Source organism: Triturus cristatus, chromosome 8, assembly GCF_964204655.1.
Source record: "Triturus cristatus chromosome 8, aTriCri1.1, whole genome shotgun sequence".
In the NCBI taxonomy this organism is placed as follows: domain Eukaryota; kingdom Metazoa; phylum Chordata; class Amphibia; order Caudata; family Salamandridae; genus Triturus; species Triturus cristatus.
In genome coordinates, this window is record NC_140591.1 from 1,518,222,794 (window position 1) to 1,518,242,472 (window position 19,679).

General features: G+C 42.0%; 1 protein-coding gene across 2 annotated transcripts in view; it reads right to left on the bottom strand.

The window, feature by feature from the left end:
• The window catches only part of LOC146806030 (sialidase-3-like), an 87,704-nt gene that overhangs the window by 37,329 nt on the left and 30,696 nt on the right, over positions 1 to 19,679 (bottom strand). The window contains exon 2 of one of the 2 annotated variants that reach the window (XM_085623352.1): positions 2,632 to 2,849. In XM_085623352.1, the coding sequence (XP_085479478.1) occupies positions 2,632 to 2,832 (201 nt within the window). In that variant the 5' untranslated portion in view covers positions 2,833 to 2,849. Of the gene's footprint in view, positions 1 to 2,631; positions 2,884 to 19,679 lie in introns of both variants that reach the window. The other variant, XM_085623353.1, reaches the window with a different exon arrangement.

Genomic DNA, 19,679 nt, shown 5'->3' on the forward strand with positions numbered 1-19,679 from the left:
GTCGAATCATTGTAGGACTGGCAATTACTGCACCAGCAAGAAGATCTCTGAACATGTTCTGTGTGCACTGGAAGCAGTCTTTGGCCATGACTCTTGCTGTGAACCCCGGCTTCCTGCTCCGAGTGCTCAGTGGGGGATCCAACCACAGCCTTTGCCCAGTGTGCCAGACCCCTGTGCCCAAAGATCAGAAGGAAGGTTCTTTGGCCACCCAATGTCCTCAGTACTCCAGCCTACTATGCTCGCTAAGAAGAGACAATGCACCTACCAATCTACCTAAAACTTAATACAAAGGTTTACAAAAAATAAGGCCAACTTGTTAGCAATCAGAAGAATGCTTTTTCTACGGATTACAACTGCATATCCACAGAGCTGTTGTTACCGAGCCTGCGACCACAACAGCGCATTTATGGTTAGATCCATATTACACTATACACATCTGCATATATCTAGTATATTTGGGGATGCGGATGGCATAATATGAAATTTACTACCATTCTTGAGTTTGGGAAGGGGCCATGTCCCATGAGTCAGAGAGATGTTTTCTTTTTTTCTTCATTTGTAAAAACTTGGATGTTGCCGCTGTTTGTTTGCTCACGATGTAGTGCGTACACTGTGTACACCTAAGATGCATAGAGGCTTCTATAATAATAATTGAAAAATAAATAAATGGTATGTTTACAATTGATTTAAATAAGAGTAACTTTGCATGGTATGGCAAATCCTGCACAAGGTCCTCCTGTGCACTGCTCTTGGGTTCCACCAGAGTTCCAAAGAAGAATGAATTAGGTTAAAACAAAAGGGAAACACCTAAGAACACTCGTCTGGCTAGGTGTCAAAGGGGTGACAAATGCAAAACGAACAATTGATGGACAGAATGCTGCACAATGTCAAACATTCATTCCAGTATAGAGATCTGGGCCTACATCCATCGTTTTGTTTGCTCCCCATTCTATTCCAGTTCAGACTCAGCCATATGCAAATCAGTCTGCCAGGCCAAGTCCTCCCTGGACTGGAATCAAGCATCCTGGGACCAGTTTCGGGGCATTACCCCTCATGGAGCTTGACTCCAGTGGCATGGAGAGCACAGAACCCACGTCTGGGCAAACCCGTCCCACTCGGGTGACAAATGCAAAAAGAACAATTTATGGACACAATGCTGCACAATGTCAAACATTCACCCCAGTACAGGGATCTGCTCCTAAATCCACAGTTTATTAGCTCCCCATTCCATTCCAGTTCCGACCCAGCCATATGCAAAGGAAGATGTATCCCTGAATGATTGATATAGCACGTAGGAATGATTGAATCAGGTGTATGTGTAAGTTAATTGTGTGAGATAAAGAACGATGATGGATTCAACACAGATCTGTGACTGGGGGTGTCTAAAAAGTTTAAGCGCTCCGTCCATCATCTTCTTGTGTTTGGTGGTGTCAAAGGGAACACACAATTAACTCACACATACACCTGATTCAATCATTCCTACGTGCTAAATCAATCATTCAGGGATACATCTTCCTTTAGATGTGTGATCCTGGCACAACTGGGGACCTGGGACCTCTCTCATGATAACACAAAGGTTTTGTTTTTTTTAAAGACATTGTGCTCTAGGACCAGGAGATCTGATGAACACCCCCACCAGACTTCAGCTCAGTATCAATCTCTCCTTCAAAGTCTCTTATGTAGACCCCACCAGCAAACAAAACTCTGCTTTAACTGGACTAGTTCAGTAAACACAAGCTACCAGCATTTACCACCTACAACTGGTTTTACATCACGCTGAACACAATATCAACATCAGATAACATTCTACATTGTGATAAGAATGCTAACCCTGCTTTCTATGGTCTTGCTTGACAGCACAGCTGTCGGCATACAATTATGTGAGCATTACTATAGACAAGCTTTTTCTCTGCACACATGTTGGGAGTCAGGAGTACATATTTTGATTGGGCAGTAGTTGTGTGCATCCATAAAAAAGTGCTTGCCATCCTCCCAGCTGTGATCATTTTGTTTATTTATCCAGCTGCCAGAGTTTGAACTTCCAGGGCCACACACAACACTGTAATGATCCAAAAGTATCTTAGATAATTAGATACATTATGGTGTTTGTCTTTCTCTGGCAGCAGCACAGACGGGAGGAGGGCTGCCCTAGGAATGTATACCATTCCACATGTTGTTTAATTTGTGTTTTATTGCGACTGGATCAGAGGGTGAATGCAAGAATGAGTCAGTGGATGGATGATTGAATGTATAAGTGCAAAGATAAGTGACAGAGTTCATGCATGATGACCTATTGAGTGCCTTAACCCATCAGTGACACAACAGGGACTTTCATTCATAGGCTAGATTAATTGCATTGCCAATGTTTGTTTATTCTTGAGAATATTCCTGTTTTGCTTTAACTATAGGCACAAGAAATAGAGAAAACAAGAGTGCTAAAACCACTGTCATCTCCTAGGCCCCATGCCATAGGAGATCGACATGTGTTTTTGTAAATAACGTTAGAAAAGTATTAGGCAACAAGCCTCTTGTCACATTCGACTATTTTAACAAAAAGCACCCTATCAATTAAGGACAACATTCATGAACATAAGTACAAAAAACACAGTGTTTGATCCCCTCACAGGTTACCTCCACATAACCGTTCTTGTAGAGACCTCTTCTCATGACCAGGTACTCAGCGTCAATGTCTTCCGGGGACAGGCGCCTCTCAGCAAAGGCCAGGAAAGTGCTTGTTGATTGGACATAGAGGAGAGCGGGAATCCGGTATGTGACGCCATCGGACTCACTCTTGAACAGCGTAGTCCTCTCTGGCAGGGCGGAGCCTGCCATGTTGGATGGTGGCACCCCTTCAATTAAAATACCATATTCAATATGTCTCGTCTTGCAATAAAACAAAAATTTGCAAAGGTTATACATTTTTGAGATAAAGTTATACAGTCTTAGAGCTTTTTCGTGTAACAAAAGCAGAATTAAATAAATATAATGGTTAATATATTTATCATTTGTTATTATTAAAAAACAACTTGATGAGTTGATTCCATAGAAATAAACAAAAGGCATCACTGAAAAGCATACTAATAGATAGTTTAGTAGAGCCACACTTGAATATCTTACTTTCGTAGTAATAGATTACTACAAAACTCTACGATACTTATTTTCACAGTATTACATAGAGGAGAAGTTGAGTTGCCCCTGCTAGGATTCAAGACAGCTATAAGGATAAGCACTGACTTCTGCATAGGAAATCTCTCCCTCTCTAAGCAATGCAGCACCGAGATACATCTCCGGGAGTGATTCACACACTATATTAAATGTTTTTATCATAGCGCTCGTATTATTTGTCAAGTCAGTATTACTTAAATTAGGATTTCCTGGTAAAGAATCAAATGTGATGAAAGTGGATTTCTAGGAAGATATTGTAGCTTGTCAGTAGCTGTATAATAACCCTTAAGCCTTTATTGACCAATTCACATGTGCTTACTCAAACTTCAATACTAAATTTGTTTTTTTTACTTTTTCCCATTTGTCGGTACTAGATGGTGAGAATGTGTACCTGCGCAACCAAGAGACGTGTGCTCAAAACCAGAGAGGTGACTGGAAGAGAGCTAGCAGCCAGATGTTTGTGGTATAAATTAGAGGGGAGAATGGGACATGAAGGGTTGATCTGTAGATACTATAATGATCCAGAAGACATACACTGATATGGCGTTGCTTGAAGAGCAAAGTCATGAATTTTTTCTGAAGTGAAGGATGCTTGGAGCCTTGTAAATGTCTACCAGCATGCCTGTCCACTTCTAGGCCATAGCAAGCAATGACATGGCATCTGTTTTTGACTTGGCTTTGTGAAGTTCTAGAGTGGTCCTGATGTTGGATGCTAGTAAGGGTGGAGCACAATTGATCACCTTACAAGTGATGCTGGTGGCGTTCACAGGTTATAACGATCCTTCAGGTTCAAGCCTTAGATAGCACAGCTGTCTTTCATGTGACACACAAGTTACAAGCCCAGGCCTTATACAGCAGGGTCTCTTTCAGAATCTAGTCTCAGATAGAATAGTGATCTCTCAGATGAACCAGATCTGACAAGCTAAATCTTTTGCTAGAAGTCTCTCGTTTATACTACTCCTTTTGATGGATTACACATAACATATCAACCAAGTGAGTCGCTTGGGATCACAACAAGTGTCAATAAGGGGCTAAAACCTTCACACTTGATTCACAGTGTATGTGTTGACTGCCCAGTCTTTACCCAGCCATGCCAAAAAATGCTGCATCTTGGTATTTCAGTACTCTGTGTTTGGTTATTTTATCATATTTTATTAGTTTAAATTGTGAAGCAACCTGTTGCATAATGCATTAATGCTAAGCCTCTATGCAAAATCTCATGGATCCTCTTTCATTTTTCTCACTTCTTGCTTTCTTTCTCTTGCTTCGGTCTTGCCCTATTTTACTCTTACTTTTTCTCATATTGATTATGTCTCTCTAATTTCAGCACTGTGAAATTATAATGGAGTGTCTTTGCAACTGGAAACCACCATCCATAATGAAACCCTTGGCAAAGATGTACAGATTCAGGGGACTCAACCATTCATGAAAACATTAAAACACATCTTGCCGAACTTCTTGTTTTTGCAGTCCCAAAGTTTCAGTCCTCCATCCTAGAAGATATTCCTCTCAAGAGTAATTGGTGTATTTTTGATCAAATTCCTCTAGGTTGATAAATGTAACAGATCGTAGAAATGTTGTACTTGGACAGGGACTATGAAACGATTCTTACCTATCTTGACCAAACACGCAATCACAGAAGAGCATACCAGGAAATTAAATTTTGGACAGGTTTCAGCCACCGACCATTTGCAATATTGCCCTGCAATTCAAACATTGTATGCTCCATAATCATTAATGTAGCACTGCTGAACGTCCTCCAAGAGCCTTAATGAAGATTATATACCTTTTGATTCAATGGGATCTGCAGGGCAAAAGGCACAGAAAGATTCCTTTGATGGATGCCTCATTACTTGATCATTGCCTCAAAGTAAAAGTTGGTTTTTCATGAAAGTACTTATTTCTTTCTTTCTCTGAAGGCCTGCAAGCAGCTCTGTTATCTCTACTTAGAACCCCATATATTGCAAATTTTGAGACTGTACCATTATCAATTTCTCCTTAGTCATGATAAATACGAAGTTCTATAGTACAATCACAGTCAACATAAATTGTTCCTGCAAATTTGAAGGGTCTGGTACATGATCAGCCTGTTGTCTAAATAAGCGTAATGCCTCTCTCTTACCAACAGGCCACCACCAATCTTACAAGCCTGGTAGATCATTAATGACAATGCCATTAAGACTAAGAAATAGGCTGATTGCCACTTCTTTCCTTGCCACTTAAACTGCAGAAACGTCCGACTTGTTTTTACATTTACTTTACCACACAGTTCGGTGCATGGAGCATATTTCATGGTAGTTGCATTTCCTCAACTTAATGCATCTGCAAATTAGGGTTAAACCTGGGCCTATTCCATTTTTCCAAAGAAATAATATTGAGGAAATGTTTCTCTGATAAAGGTAATGATGTTGTAGCACCTTTCCTCATCACATCTTGTATGCCTGGCTCCAAATACATCTTTTTGTTTTGATTAAAATAATCAAGTGTAGGGGCAAATGTTGGATGGTGGAGCCATCAAGCTGCAGCTTACAGCCCATCATAGCATAAAGCCCCCAAGGATAGAGGGCACCCTCTGGCACTCAAGGCTCACAATGACGTTTTAACCCATTGAAATTGCTGGAAAGAATGTCATGTCCCTGAACCGAAAGTCCTACTTGTTGGGTTTTTCTATAGCCAAGTCTTGCTTGGGTTTGGATTTTGCCCCAAATCTAGTTTTCAGAACAAAGCCCACAGCCGCCAGATGAAGACTACAAAAAGGTGCCCATCTTTGCACAAACCACTATTGTGTCTTTACCGCTGCCTTCTTTCAGGTCTGGCTATAACTGCCCACAAAAAACCCTCATGAGGGCAGATAACATATCAGCGATTTAGCCCAAGCCATCCACCATTCCTTCTTTTCTACAATTCACCCTGGATTCATTGTTCAACAGTTGATAGTACATTATATGAAAACTCATTATTATCACATGAATATCACAAATGTTAAACTCTAGTCCATGCCCTCTTAATAGTAGAAGACAAGAACACAAAGAACTTCACCAACTCGCCTGGCATTCATAGCACATGGGTAGATATTCCCCTCATTCAGCTGTATAAGAAGTCTATCGAGTTTACCATAATCTTCATGACTATTTCCATTGCAGTCAAATAAATATTCTTGTTGCCACTTGGGTATGTTCCTGCTCGGTGGATCTCAGGAATAACAAAGCTGTTCTCGTGTCCCTGATATCTGCTTGTACTAACACTGATTTTTACTCTCAAAGGCATTGCAAGCCAAAACAAATGTATGGTTTATTATGCAAAATTATAGTCCAACTTGGTTCACACTTTTCTTCCTCCATTTCGTCCATTTGGTTGTGAGGGACAGGACTCCCACTGTGAAATTTGCACATGTAGACCTTAAGCCCGCTTGTGTGTCCTATAGCTAGTAATATATTGTATGGGATAGGTATATGACAATAACAGCATAGCATAGTACAAGCAAGCTGGGGGACAGGAAGGGGAGGAGCTTGGGAAACAATTCAGTGACTGTGGGAAATGGTTAGAAGTTGGGAGGAGGGGTCGTTTCTCATATCACAGAGATGTGCAACAGTCATAGTGCACACTTAGAAGGTCTGCTTCCGCATTTTAATAGGTATTTTTCATGTCACCAGAATGCTTTAATTTCCTTGGATTCTATAGCCTCCTTAATCAGGGCCATTTTGCCCAACTGTTGAATTGAGGTCAGGTCTTTGGGCACAACTATCACCCGCGCCTTCGAGACACCATTTATTTCATCTGGGTCAAAGCAGACCATAGCCTACAAAAGTGGGCAGCAAATATTTTGTGAAATATTTTTAAAAATCTGAAGTCCGCGAATCACAAAACATGGAGCGCTGGTTTCTGTATGAGGAACCAGCAAAATGACGGCTGCCGACAGGTCTTTATCAGCCACTTTCAAAGTAATGATCTATTCTCTAAAATACCAAAAATGTAAAAAATGTAATTAAAAAAAAACAGGAGGTAATGCAGGTGAGTGGACAAAGAAGTTTTATTTTTATATTTTTAGGTAGCGTGATGCTTATCCTGTGAGGGAACAGAGTAGGTATTTCAAAGAAAAATTACTGAAGACAACAAACACAAAGGTAAACTGTAGTAAACTGGTAGATGTTTGAGGAGAGAGACTGGAATGCTGAGAAGACAAGAGAAAGGAAAACTCCGAATTAGCAATTTGGACTCATATCGGTTTCAGGGGAGAGAAGAACAAACCAGTCAGGCCATTCTAGACAGAAACACAGAGGCGGTACCCTGAACCACAGATGAAAACAACAGAACCAACTGCTGCCTTCCTGTGGCAAGAATCAAGGACGCAGAGGAAATAATTGTAGTAATTATATGATAAACAGAGGAAAATGCACTCAGAGCTGTATACATTTGGGACAAATAATACTAGAACACAAAGGAAAAGATCATCACAGCCGCTTTGAGACAATTTGGACCACACGTCACATCCTCAGGTATCCTCATTGTGATTACACAAAGATCAGAGCTGTCAGGAAACATGGTTGAAGGATTTCGAGTGTTGAAGGATTCATAGTTGCTAAACATCTTCCTAGAGAAGTGTCGAGCTACAGTGAGCAACTAGCATTTAAAAAAACCTGTAAAGCAAGTTTTATAAAACTTGAAAGAGCACAACCAAAGATACTTCAATAAAAATTGGTGTGAAATGAGAATAAAAAAGTAAACCAATTGAAAATAAGGTGAGCAAAAGGAATCATACTTCACCTAATGTGTTAGAAGAATGTGAGTTTGGAAAAATATAATTATTCCAGTGACAAAACATTGCAAATATGATGAACAGCTTAATTGTCTGTCACCTTTTTTACAGATTGATTTTTGTTTTACAGGCTGATATTTCAAAGTAGAACTTAACCAAGTTGTCCTTACAAATTTAGCACAGACCTATTGTCAACACAAATTCTAAAAGTTGTGGAATAAATAAAGAGGAGCAAATTGTACACTGTGCAAGATTGTTTACACAGTGTACAAAATCCATATAAAGGCTGATGTCCGTAAACGTGCAGAAGGCAGCAGCAACATTCATAAAACACAAACTCAGTCTTCTGTGAGCCTTATATAGGGTTTGCAGGACAGGAACTCACAACCATAGGGAGAATCAAGGATAGGAGGGCGTATATATATATTATCTACTGGCGGTCGCCAGTAGATAGTTATAGTTAGGACTGTGTTTCCATAGGAAATCTCAAAATTCTATTTTGAATAACTTTGGCGCCGGTTGACGAATCTTCGCGAAATGTTCAAAACTAATGGGGCGCTCCGCTCAGCTCCTACCCTGAAAGTCTCGGGGGGATTCGTCAAGTGGGGGCCGAGAAAAAAGGGGGGTCCCAAAACGCGTTTTCCCCATGCATTTTCCCATAGGACCTTTAGTCGAAGGTACAGCCCGAAAGGCTGAACAGAATTACTTGAAATTTGGCAGAGAGGTAGTCCTCAGGTCAGGGATGTGCCTTTTGCATATATGGAGTCAATCTGTTCAGTGGTTCCAGAGAAAATTGCAGTAAAAAGCACATACATATCTATAGCCGCGCACCGAGCGCGCACCCCAACGTGCGCGAGCGTAATTCTGATTGGTTGTTACATGTCAGTCAACGTTCGAATCGGTCGAAATCAGGAAGTGTCGGCCGCCATTTTGTTTGTTTTCAGTGCGAGAGTGGAAAAGGAAGGTGGCGAACGTGAAAAGGGGGCAGGGTAGAGAGATCCTGACCCCCTAGCCTTTGTCAGGGGGTCCCTGAAGGACCCCGAAGGCAGAAAAAAACATTTATCATTTTTTTTTTTTAAATCGCGGGGGTGCGCGCACGATGAAAAACCATAAAAAAAGTTACAAAATTTTTAATACGTAGTTTATTGAAAAATAAATATATTAAAAAAATAATCATACATACATAACTTAGCATTTAAAAAACCATACAAATTCACTGAAAAGACCATAGGTTTCACACACGTTATAGTTAGGAATTAGCATTTAAAAAACCTTGCAAATTCACTTAAAAAACCATAGGTTTCACACATGTTATAGTTAGGTGGATATTTCACTCGTAAAAAAACAATGAAATTCCCCCGTTATAGTTACTTCAGATAACTATAACTCGCGCGGCCGCCACTCTATCACAAGGATGATGTTATCAGTGATGTCAAGAGTGATGCAACTGACCATGTCATGAGTGATGTAATATGTGACGTCATGAGCAGAGGATTGCGGGCGCGCGAGTTATAGTTATCTGAAGTAACTATAACGGGGGAATTTCATTGGTTTTTTACGAGTGAAATATCCACCTAACTATAACATGTGTGAAACCTATGGTTTTTTAAGTGATATATATATATATATATATATATATTCCTATATTCCTATACCTGGTTATCAATGTTTTTTTGCCAGTAGTCAGTCTGGAAGCACAACGTATTTACATCTGTTTTACAGTTCACTTATGTAGGTCTTAAGGTCCAGTCAATGGTTACCACCTCTGCTTTCATCTATGCCAGGAACTAGTGCAGATATTTTCTCCCATTGATCAGGGAAATATCTGCACTAGTTCCTGGCCTACATCAAAGCAGAGGTGGTAACCATTGACTGGACCTTAAGACCTACATAAGTGAACTTTAAAAAAGATGTAAATACGTTGTGCTTCCAGATTGACTACTGGGAAAAAACATTGATAACCAGGTATAGGAACAACAAGTAGTCAGCAACCGGACCCTAAATCTATAAGACGATACGGAGAGCTTGCACTCAGGCAGGAAGATCTTAAGAACAGATCCCGATGTAATAGAACCATATTAACCAACCAATCCTTCTGAAGCGTACCCATATGGTGACAGGTCAATTGCCCCCAAACATCCGAATGAGAATACTTTATTGTGATGAAACAGGTGAAATAATGAACTCAATAAGTCATAAAAACTATTTAATCTATGAAGGTCACATGGTCCTAATGTTCTAGGACCTTGCCGCCTCCATGCTGTGGATGAGAAGGGAATTCAGATTGATGACAATTCCATCCTCCTCACACATCCTAACAATGCATTGACCCATTCAGATCGATCTTCCCCTGGGAAGAACAACGCTCTTGGTTAGTGCCCAAGAGAAAGCACAAGATAGCCTCCGCTTGGAAGTCACCAGTAGGAGGACTTCAAGCTCTAGAAACAGACTACGAGAAACACGGCCCACATAGCAGATCATTCACTGTAAAAACATGTAGAACAATATCATGGTCAAAGAGAAAGAGAAGGCCATAGTGGAAGCCCTAAACTAAGTCCAAAAGTTCAGTGGCAAGAGAGCAGAAGACGTGGCAAGAGAGGTGCAGACGGAAGCAGGGCTGGTATACTGAGAGTATCAATGGACTAGAGCAGAAAGCTGTGAATAGTCAGACTGACAACTCGACCGGTGGAGGGGGATAGCTAGACAGGGGAGTTGGCCTCTGAAAGTCTACAGATTATTCCATTCCTTCAAGGGTTGGAAGGTTGTAGTAGTTTCTATTCTCTTCATGGTCTTCAATGTTATTTATGCAGAAGTGTTTTTGGCCTTTAGAGGACACAACACTCTGGTTGACATATGTTGGGTAGGGCAATGAGGTCTCCGACTGAGCGGGACAGGTGAAAGAGCAGCAGTAAAAACTACAGTCTTCTGTCCTCATATAACTCGCTGCATAAAGCGCTCAGCCTGAATGTGAAAGGTGTCAATTTCCTGGAGGAAACACTGAATCTATTGAGAAAGAAGAGCTTAGATGTCTGCCTTCTGCAGACCTACCTTTTAAAAAGGAATTCCTCCAAAGTGAATTTAAAATGGTTCCCACTTAAAAACTGTACACTCCAGTCGACTAAAGAAGGCAAATACCGTGATACTATGTGCAGGACATTTCAGGAGATCTGTACAACAGAACAGGTGTTCCCAGACAAGATGTCTGAACATTAGTTCTTACTGAGTTACTTATGTTCACATCCCCTTACCTACCCAACGAGGCTCAAGAGATATTTATTAGAGGGGCAATTTCACAGATCTCATACTTAAAAAGGTGATGTGGTCATATGGGGATTTCAATATAGTAATGGAAATAAACAGAGATAGATCACATCGCATTTCAGGCCTCAACCACATTTTGTTTATGGGTAAGCTCAATGGTTCTAATACTTGTGTGCAAAGAACGCGACACAAAGGATACGGATTTCACCTTCTAGTCAGCGGGTCAGGGCATGTTATGTTATGTTATGTTATGTTATAATAGTTTATAAAGCGCACGATTACCTTGCGGTGTCCTGGCGCTAAGCACTGAAAGCCTGTACTGACGTGAAGAATTAGAACTCGGAAAAGAACCAGGTTTTGAGAGTCTTCCTAAAGGAGGCGAGATCTGAAGCATTTCTCAGTGTGAACGGCAATCCATTCCAGACTTTAGCGGCTGCATAGGTAAAGCTCCTTCCTCCCCAATTTACCTTTTTTATGTAAGGAACTTTTACCCGCTTGGCTCCAGATGATCTGAGCGTTCTGCCTGGTCTATACCAGGAGAACTTATTTTTGAGAAATTCGGGAGCTGTCCCGTTCAAGGCTCTGAACACAATACACGAGGCCTTGAACCTGGCTCTAATATGGATGGGGAGCCAGTGCAGTTTTTTCAACTCGTCTTTAACTGATACCCATCTAGGGGTTCGAGTCAGGAGTCTGGCTGCGGCATTTTGGATGACCTGCAGCCTGTTTTGATATTGTAACTGCATATTCAAATAAAGACTGTTACAATAGTCAAGTCGGGATAGTATGAGTGCGGTCACTACAGTACGAAGGCAACCTTCAGTCAGATAGGGCCTGATTTTCCTAATCATTCTAAGTACAAAGGAGCAGCCTAAAGTGACACTGCTCACCTGGTCGCCCATGTTGAGTTTATCGTCAATCATCACTCCCAGGTTTTTTGCCTTCCTACAGGGAATGGGGCAGAGGCCTAGGGAGTCAGGCCACCAGTCAGGAGTCCACATCCGGAGGTTATTGCCAAACCTCACCACTTCTGTTTTAGCCGAGTTCAGCTTAAGACAGTTAGCTGACATCCACCTGGAAATAGATAGCATACAATTCGAGAAGCGATTGCCTGTTTCGTTCTCAGCCCCCTCCCTTACCGATAGCACAATTTGCGTGTCATCGGCGTAGGAGGTAAGCTGGAAGCCGAATGACCTGATGATACCGGCTAAGGGGGCCACATAAACATTAAAGAGGGTGGGGCTTAGTGAGGAGCCTTGCGGCACCCCACATGGCAAAGAAAAAGCTTCAGAGGTAGTGTCATTTAATTCGACTGTTTGAAGCCTGTCTTTTAGGAAGGACTCCAGGAGCTTCCAGGCTTGTCCTGTTATCCCGGTCTTTGACAACCGATTTAACAAAATTTTGTGATGCACGGTGTCAAAGGCCGCGGATAGATCTAAAAGGATTAGCATAGCACTTCCTCCTTTGTCCAAGGTTTCTCTAATCTCCTCTGTCGTTTTAATAAGCGCCAGCTCCGTGCTATGATATGGTCTGAAACCATATTGTGAGTGGTCAAGAGAATCATTCAACTGAAGGAAATTGCTGAGTTGTCTGTTCATAGCTCTTTCGAGCATTTTCGCTGGTAAAGGGAGTCTGGAGATGGGGCGATAATTAGATGGATCTTTGGGGTCCAAGGATTGTTTCTTTAGAAGAGGAAGTACTGAGGCCTTTTTCCATAGGGTAGGGAAAATGGCCGTTTGAAATATATTATTGAAGAGGGGTGTGAGGGCCCTGCAGGAAATATCTGCCACCTGTTTGATCATCCCGGTGGGGCAGGGATCGCTGGGCGCACCTGATTTGATATTAATCATAAGATCCTTAGTTTCCTCTAAATTCAGAGGAATAAAGTGATCTAATGTGTTAGCCAGGGGAGGGGGGGTGTTGGTCTCTAAAACCTCATCATTTTTATTAATCGTGTCTGATAGAGAGGAAAAAATGATTTCCACTTTAGATTTAAAAAAAGCTGCCACCGTATTGCAGAAATTGGGTGCGATTGGACCATTGGGCTTCCTAGGGTTAGAGAGTTTAATGACAGTTTTAAAAAGCTCCTTTGAGTCAGATTTGGCATTAGAAATTTGGCGCGAAAAGAAATCTCTCTTGGCTTCCAAGAGAGATTGTTTGTATGTTGCGATGGTTACTTTAAGTTCCAGTTTATCGGCTATTGTATAGTTTTTTCGCCACAGTCTTTCAGCCCGTTTACATAAAAGTTTTTTCCCCCGGAGCTCTTCTGAGTACCAAGGAGCCGTAGGTATGGCCCTTCTCGGTATCCATTTTCTGGGGGGGGCTGCTTGTAAACATGCCTCTTCCAACCAGTTGTTATACTGTCGGCTTGCTACCTCAGGGTCAGGTGAAATTATGGGTAGTTTTTCCTGAAGGGAGGATTCTAGATGTAAAACGTCTACTCTTCCCCAAGCTCTAGTTGTGATCTCCTTTTTAACTTTTAAACATGTAGAATCCCTCGTGACATGTTTAAGTTCAAAGGTGATTGCAACATGGTCCGACCAAGTTATGGGAAGAGCAGCAATGTTACCCAGATCACAATTGTTCGAGAAAATCCCATCTAGGGTATGTCCCTTTATGTGGGTGGGGAAGGAGACCAGCTGTTCTAGGCTTCCCAAGGCCATTGTGCTTTGGAGATTAGCCGTATCAGGGTCTTCCAGTTTTTCCAGGTGGAAATTGAAGTCGCCCAGAACGACAAAGGATTGTTGAGTCAGACCATCTTCTAGTAATGTGTTGAGAGAATTAAGGAAATTGGTCTTACTTCCAGGAGGACGATAGATGAGGATACCTTTAAAAGGTCTGCAATATTCAGACGTAATATTAAAGGAGAGGGCTTCACAACCTTGATCGTACACCGGTTGGAAATACGGGGTGAGTGAGTCGTGGTAGATCACTGCAAGCCCTCCTCCCCTTTTATGAGTTCGATCTAAAGAGTAGCAGCAAAAACCTGTGGGGGTAGCCTTCACCAGGTCAGGGCCAGAGGTGTTGTCTAACCAAGACTCAGTGATAAATGCGAGTTTAACATTGTGATTTTCTAAAAAAAGAGCGCATTCTACTGAGTGTTTAACAAGCGATCTTGCGTTAAATAAAACGCATTTGAGGTGATTATCCCTACTTACAGCTTTGTCCGTGGCATGACCAGATTTAATATCTCGGATAGAATGGTTAAGTGGGATCGGGAGTAAAGCCAGACACACCGTACATACTGTAGGCCCGACCTTTCTTTCAGAGTCCACATTAACATCGGTGAAGGAGTCCAAAGAAAGCTTGTGACATCAGAGCCCATTATCACTACGGTTCAGCTGCTTCAGCTCCTTAGCCGTGTAAGTGTGTCTTCCTGCTGGGGGGACGAGACCAGGGGTCGTGGCCCTGTGCCCGGCCCGAGCGCGGACGGGCGCAGACGGGCTTGCCTTGTGCGCGCCTTCGGCGCGCCAGCGGCGCGCCCGCGCAGCGGGCGCGACAGCGACTTCCTGAAGTACTCCCCCATGAGCCACTAGACCGCTAACCGGCGGAAGTGGTGTTTTTGTGGCCGGAAGCAGGTAGATAAAGTGCAGTGCATACGAGCAGCAGTCAACTCCCCTCTCAAGCCCCAGAGAACCAGTAAAAACAAATAAATGCAGGTAATGGGCAGCAGAATACAATGATAAAACAATTTAAAAGAGTTTAAAAAGATAAAATTAGACCAACAAAGATTCTAGCAGTTCGTACTTCAGAGCGTTACAGCGCTGCAGCGAGCATAACACACAGCTTCGCTTAGGCTGTCAAGTGCTGCGCGGGCGCGACAGCGACTTCCTGAAGTACTCCCCCATGAGCCACTAGACCGCTAACCGGCGGAAGTGGTGTTTTTGTGGCCGGAAGCAGGTAGATAAAGTGCAGTGCATACGAGCAGCAGTCAACTCCCCTCTCAAGCCCCAGAGAACCAGTAAAAACAAATAAATGCAGGTAATGGGCAGCAGAATACAATGATAAAACAATTTAAAAGAGTTTAAAAAGATAAAATTAGACCAACAAAGATTCTAGCAGTTCGTACTTCAGAGCGTATGCATGATTTGGCTATTCTTGGGCATCGGCCCAGGCAGTAGACTCAACCAATAAGCATGCAGCCTTGTCGGACTGCGCACCTATCATACTGACCACAGCTCTGAGAAGGAGCCCGCTTTAAACTCCTGGTGGGGTTTGAACAACAACCACCTCTAACTCTGCTTTAAATAAAGAGGTCATAGAAAGTATCTCTAATTTCATCAAGGAAAACTACGTAGATGAACTATACCCATTCGTTCTTTGAGACACTGTCAAAGAGATCCCGAGGGTATCCTTAATATCAGCAGCATTACACTTGAAAGCTGTGAGATCTGACACTAGGGCACAACTAGAAGGGCAGCCCACCTCTTTGGAAGCAGAACATAAACTAAGTCTATAGACAAGGATGGAGTAACAGATCATACATCTCAGCCAGGGCACTGTATCTTGATAAAGCAGAATATACCCATCTCACAACAAAGCAAAAGTACTACTTGTTCAGCAACACAGTGGGCAAACTCCTGGCCAGACTGCTTAGGAACAAATTCAACAAGGGCCAGGTAGGAAAAATCAGGGTGAAAAGACTGTGTCTATATAATACGTATATCAATACTGCTGAATCTTATCAGAGTCTCTATGAGACAGAGTGGGTAGATGGACAATTGATTGACAAGTATCTTAAGGCTCATATTGCCCCCAAACTTCCGCCTGAGTGAGTGGAGCACTTAGATTTACCTAAATATAAAGAGGTGGTAATTAGTGCTATTCACCAATAACAACTGGCAAAGACCTCAAACCATATGGCTCTACAGCTGCATTTTACAAAACATGTTGCAAAGCAGTGGCACCATTACTAACCTATCTATATTTTCACTTTACTAACTCTGGGGTTGTGGCTGGCTCCATGGCAGAGGCAACCATTGTAATTCCTAAAATGGGTAAGGATCTTTCTGCATGAATTCCCTATACGCCAGTCTCCTTTCTGAATCTTGATACCAAGCTTTTCATGGGTATTCTGGCAGCAAGAGTTGGTCGAATGGTGCCAGACCTCCTTGAGTCGGCCAGTCGGGCTTTCAGAAAGTCATGAATGCATCAATAATACCAAAAACAAAAAAGATCTTGCAAATAACAAAATACACACAGTGGGCCCCTTGGATAGTCCTAATGCGCTCCCTTGACACTGAAAAAACCTTTTACAGCATAGACTGAACATATACATACAGACAGGTGGAGATCCTGGACTTTGGTCCCAGATGTACTGGATGGGTCCCAGTTATCTACCAGAATCTAAAGACATCCATCAGATTGAATGGTATGGCTTCCCAGAAAGGGACAATATGGACGGCACACATCAGGGCTGTTCTCTGTCCCCACTCCTATTTGCCCTCACATTGGGATCAATCAAGCAATCAGGTGATTTATAGAGCGCACTACTCACCCGTAAGGGTCTCAACGCGCTGTCTTGAATCATTTACTTAACTGCATCTGCTATCAATGTCAATACCATATCAAGGGAGTACGAATAGGAAGGGCAGCTTCAAGTTGACAGTGTTGACGGATGACATAATAGTGATGCTTACGGAACTGCACATCTCCAAACCTGGCCTGCTGTAAAAGTAAGGCACTGTCAAGAAGTGTTTGAGTTTAAGATAAACCTAACAAGATCCAAAGTGATGGTTATTGGATTCCCCGATGAGCAGAGGGAACTCTAATTGCTCATTCCAGCCGCTTGGACTTCTAAATTCATTACATACGGAGGGTGAAGTTGCTCAGATTGTGACATTATTGGCCCTTTGTCACATTTCCTGGCTGGGGGAGTTGCAGCAGTAAAGATGCTAATATTGTCCAAACTCATCTATATACTCCAAGTGATCCTATTATCTACTTTCCCCACCCCCACAGTCTAAAACAATTCCAGGACATTGTGAACTCCTCCTTTATCTGGGGAGTGGGAGGTTAGGGGAGGACAAAGAACCCAGAGTAGCTAACAAATACCTATACCTTTCGGTTTACAGAAGTGGCCTGTGACCGCAAAATTCAGCATGCTATTATCAACCTACCCAACTGCAGTTTCGAATTTAATGGTGGGAAAAGAAACATTGAAATACTGGTGCTTAATTGGCCACATGTTCGCAGGATCCTCACTTTGGAGCACACAATGGATGAACGGGGCTCAAAGGAGTTGACTTCAGTTCTTTATGGCACCTCTGTTACTATGGTTACATTGACCATCTGGAACAAACTCAATACTAGACCGAGTGTAGTCACTTTCCTTTCACCCTTTATGCCGATCACACATAGGTTGGACAGATAGGCATTCTTGCTCTGGCACAAGACAGGATGCATAATTATGGGATCACTTTTTCGGGGAGGGGACTCAAGCAGCTCCTCGGTTGAGAAGAGGATTTACGTTCCCAGAGGCAGAAAGGTTCAGATATCTCCATGTTTGACACTGGGGTTTGCAACTAATGAGGACCCTGGCACCTGGGAACTAACCTACTTTGAGCTCTGGATGAAAGATGGGGACCATACAAAACACGCCAGATCATTGTTGCTTAAAGTACAACTAATCTCACCCAAGCTACACAAATCACTGGGTCACAGACGTTTAGAAAGGGAGTAGGGATGGGTCGTTGCTGACAAAGAATGCCAAACAATCTATGCAAGACGAAGTCTTCTATCGAAAACATGGCAGATATGGAAACCCAACAAATAGTTCAAAGTATTTTAATCACACACTTGAGAAGCTGCACGCCTGGACAGATCATGATCAACAAAGTTGAAGGATATGTGGTGCTTCTGGCTCTTTGACACACTTACTAGTCCCTAAACTCAACAGATACTGGAGGGAAATTATAGCATTGGTAAACACAATGTTCAATATCCAGGTTCTTGTAATTCAGTGGTGGTCCTCCTTGACCTATCAGGTCATGAGGTGCAGGGTCCGAGGACCAGACAGGATAAACTCATGACATTGGCACTTATAAAGGCACTTTTGTTTATTTTATGGAGTTTTATATAGCGCGAACTTGACCCAAAGGTATTGGGTATCAGAGCGCTTTACATAGCACCAGTTGCGTTACATGAGGACACATTCATTTTTGTTAGGCACGGGGAGATTAAGTGATTTTCCCAGAATCACAGGATGTTCAGCGTCATTGCCGAGACTCGAAACCGGTTCCCCAGATTTGAGGTCCACCACCCTAGCTGTTAGGCCAACTCCTCTCCACAATACTGGGAATCGTGATGCTCTTGGGAAAGCCAGAGGACCTGGTGTTGAGAGATTGGACAAAATGTTTCTGTATGTCTTGCGGATGTAAAAAGCTACATATTACTTGGAGTATAAATTTACAGCATTTGAGATTGAATGGTCTCCTAATTACACAATACTTAGCAAGTGAATTTCACAAGTTCACTTGCCCTAGATATCTTGTGATTTTTCAAATGATACCAAGAGAGATTTTCCAGGTCACTGTGGCCAATGACCCCTGAGGGCATTGGATATTGCTAAGGAATCCTTCAACCCTCATGAGATTACACATAAGGAATTGTATCTATGCTTTCACAGTGCTCAATGTTTAATGCTACATACAGGCATAGGTGGAGATCAAACGGAGGGTAGTAAGATGTGCCATCTCTTCAACCTGAAAAGTTATTCTAGTCCCCCCTCCCCCACCCCCCGGCTGACCAAAGGGTTGACAGTATGTGTGTCTTGGTTTTAATGCTTAATAAAAGAGTTCTACAAAAAAAATGGTTCAGAATGTAAAACTGCTCACACACAAAAGCACAATGTAAAGTTGAGGAGTCACTCAGAAGTTGTGGAAAAAGCATGACTGCAGTCTTCAAACCACTCAGTGTGCCAAGGACTGCAATCAAGTAAGTCAAGAAACAAATTATTAATTTCTTCACGAGAAGAAAACAAGGAAGGTTTCAAATACTATCGTTCCTTCAACTACATAAGATAAGATATTGAAGATCTAGTTATTTACAGCATGAAACAATGTTGTCAACATTAAATATCAATGAACACCTTCTTGTTTTTGAGAACCTGGGATGCTATGAGATTCTTGTTTATACCTTAAGAGAATATAGTTCAGCTAATGGGCAGCAATGAGGGGAAGAATTGAGATGAGAGAATAAGGAAAAGTGTATTAACATGCACCATTATACTTGTGTTTCACCAAAAATTCTAAATGTTGAAGATGTAATTATATTGGTATGTGATGGAAGATATCTTTTTAAAGTTGGCCAATACTATATTTTTGTGTTCTTGTAATTTTCTAAAAAAAATTAAGAGTCTGAGAATAAAATGGTTTCATCATTTCCTCCTAGTGAGTGACAAATTGCGTGTGTGTATAGGACAATAATTCATGTAAAATAGATATAAAACACACCCATGGAATGGTGTCAGACACTACAGCGATATCCTAATGAAAAT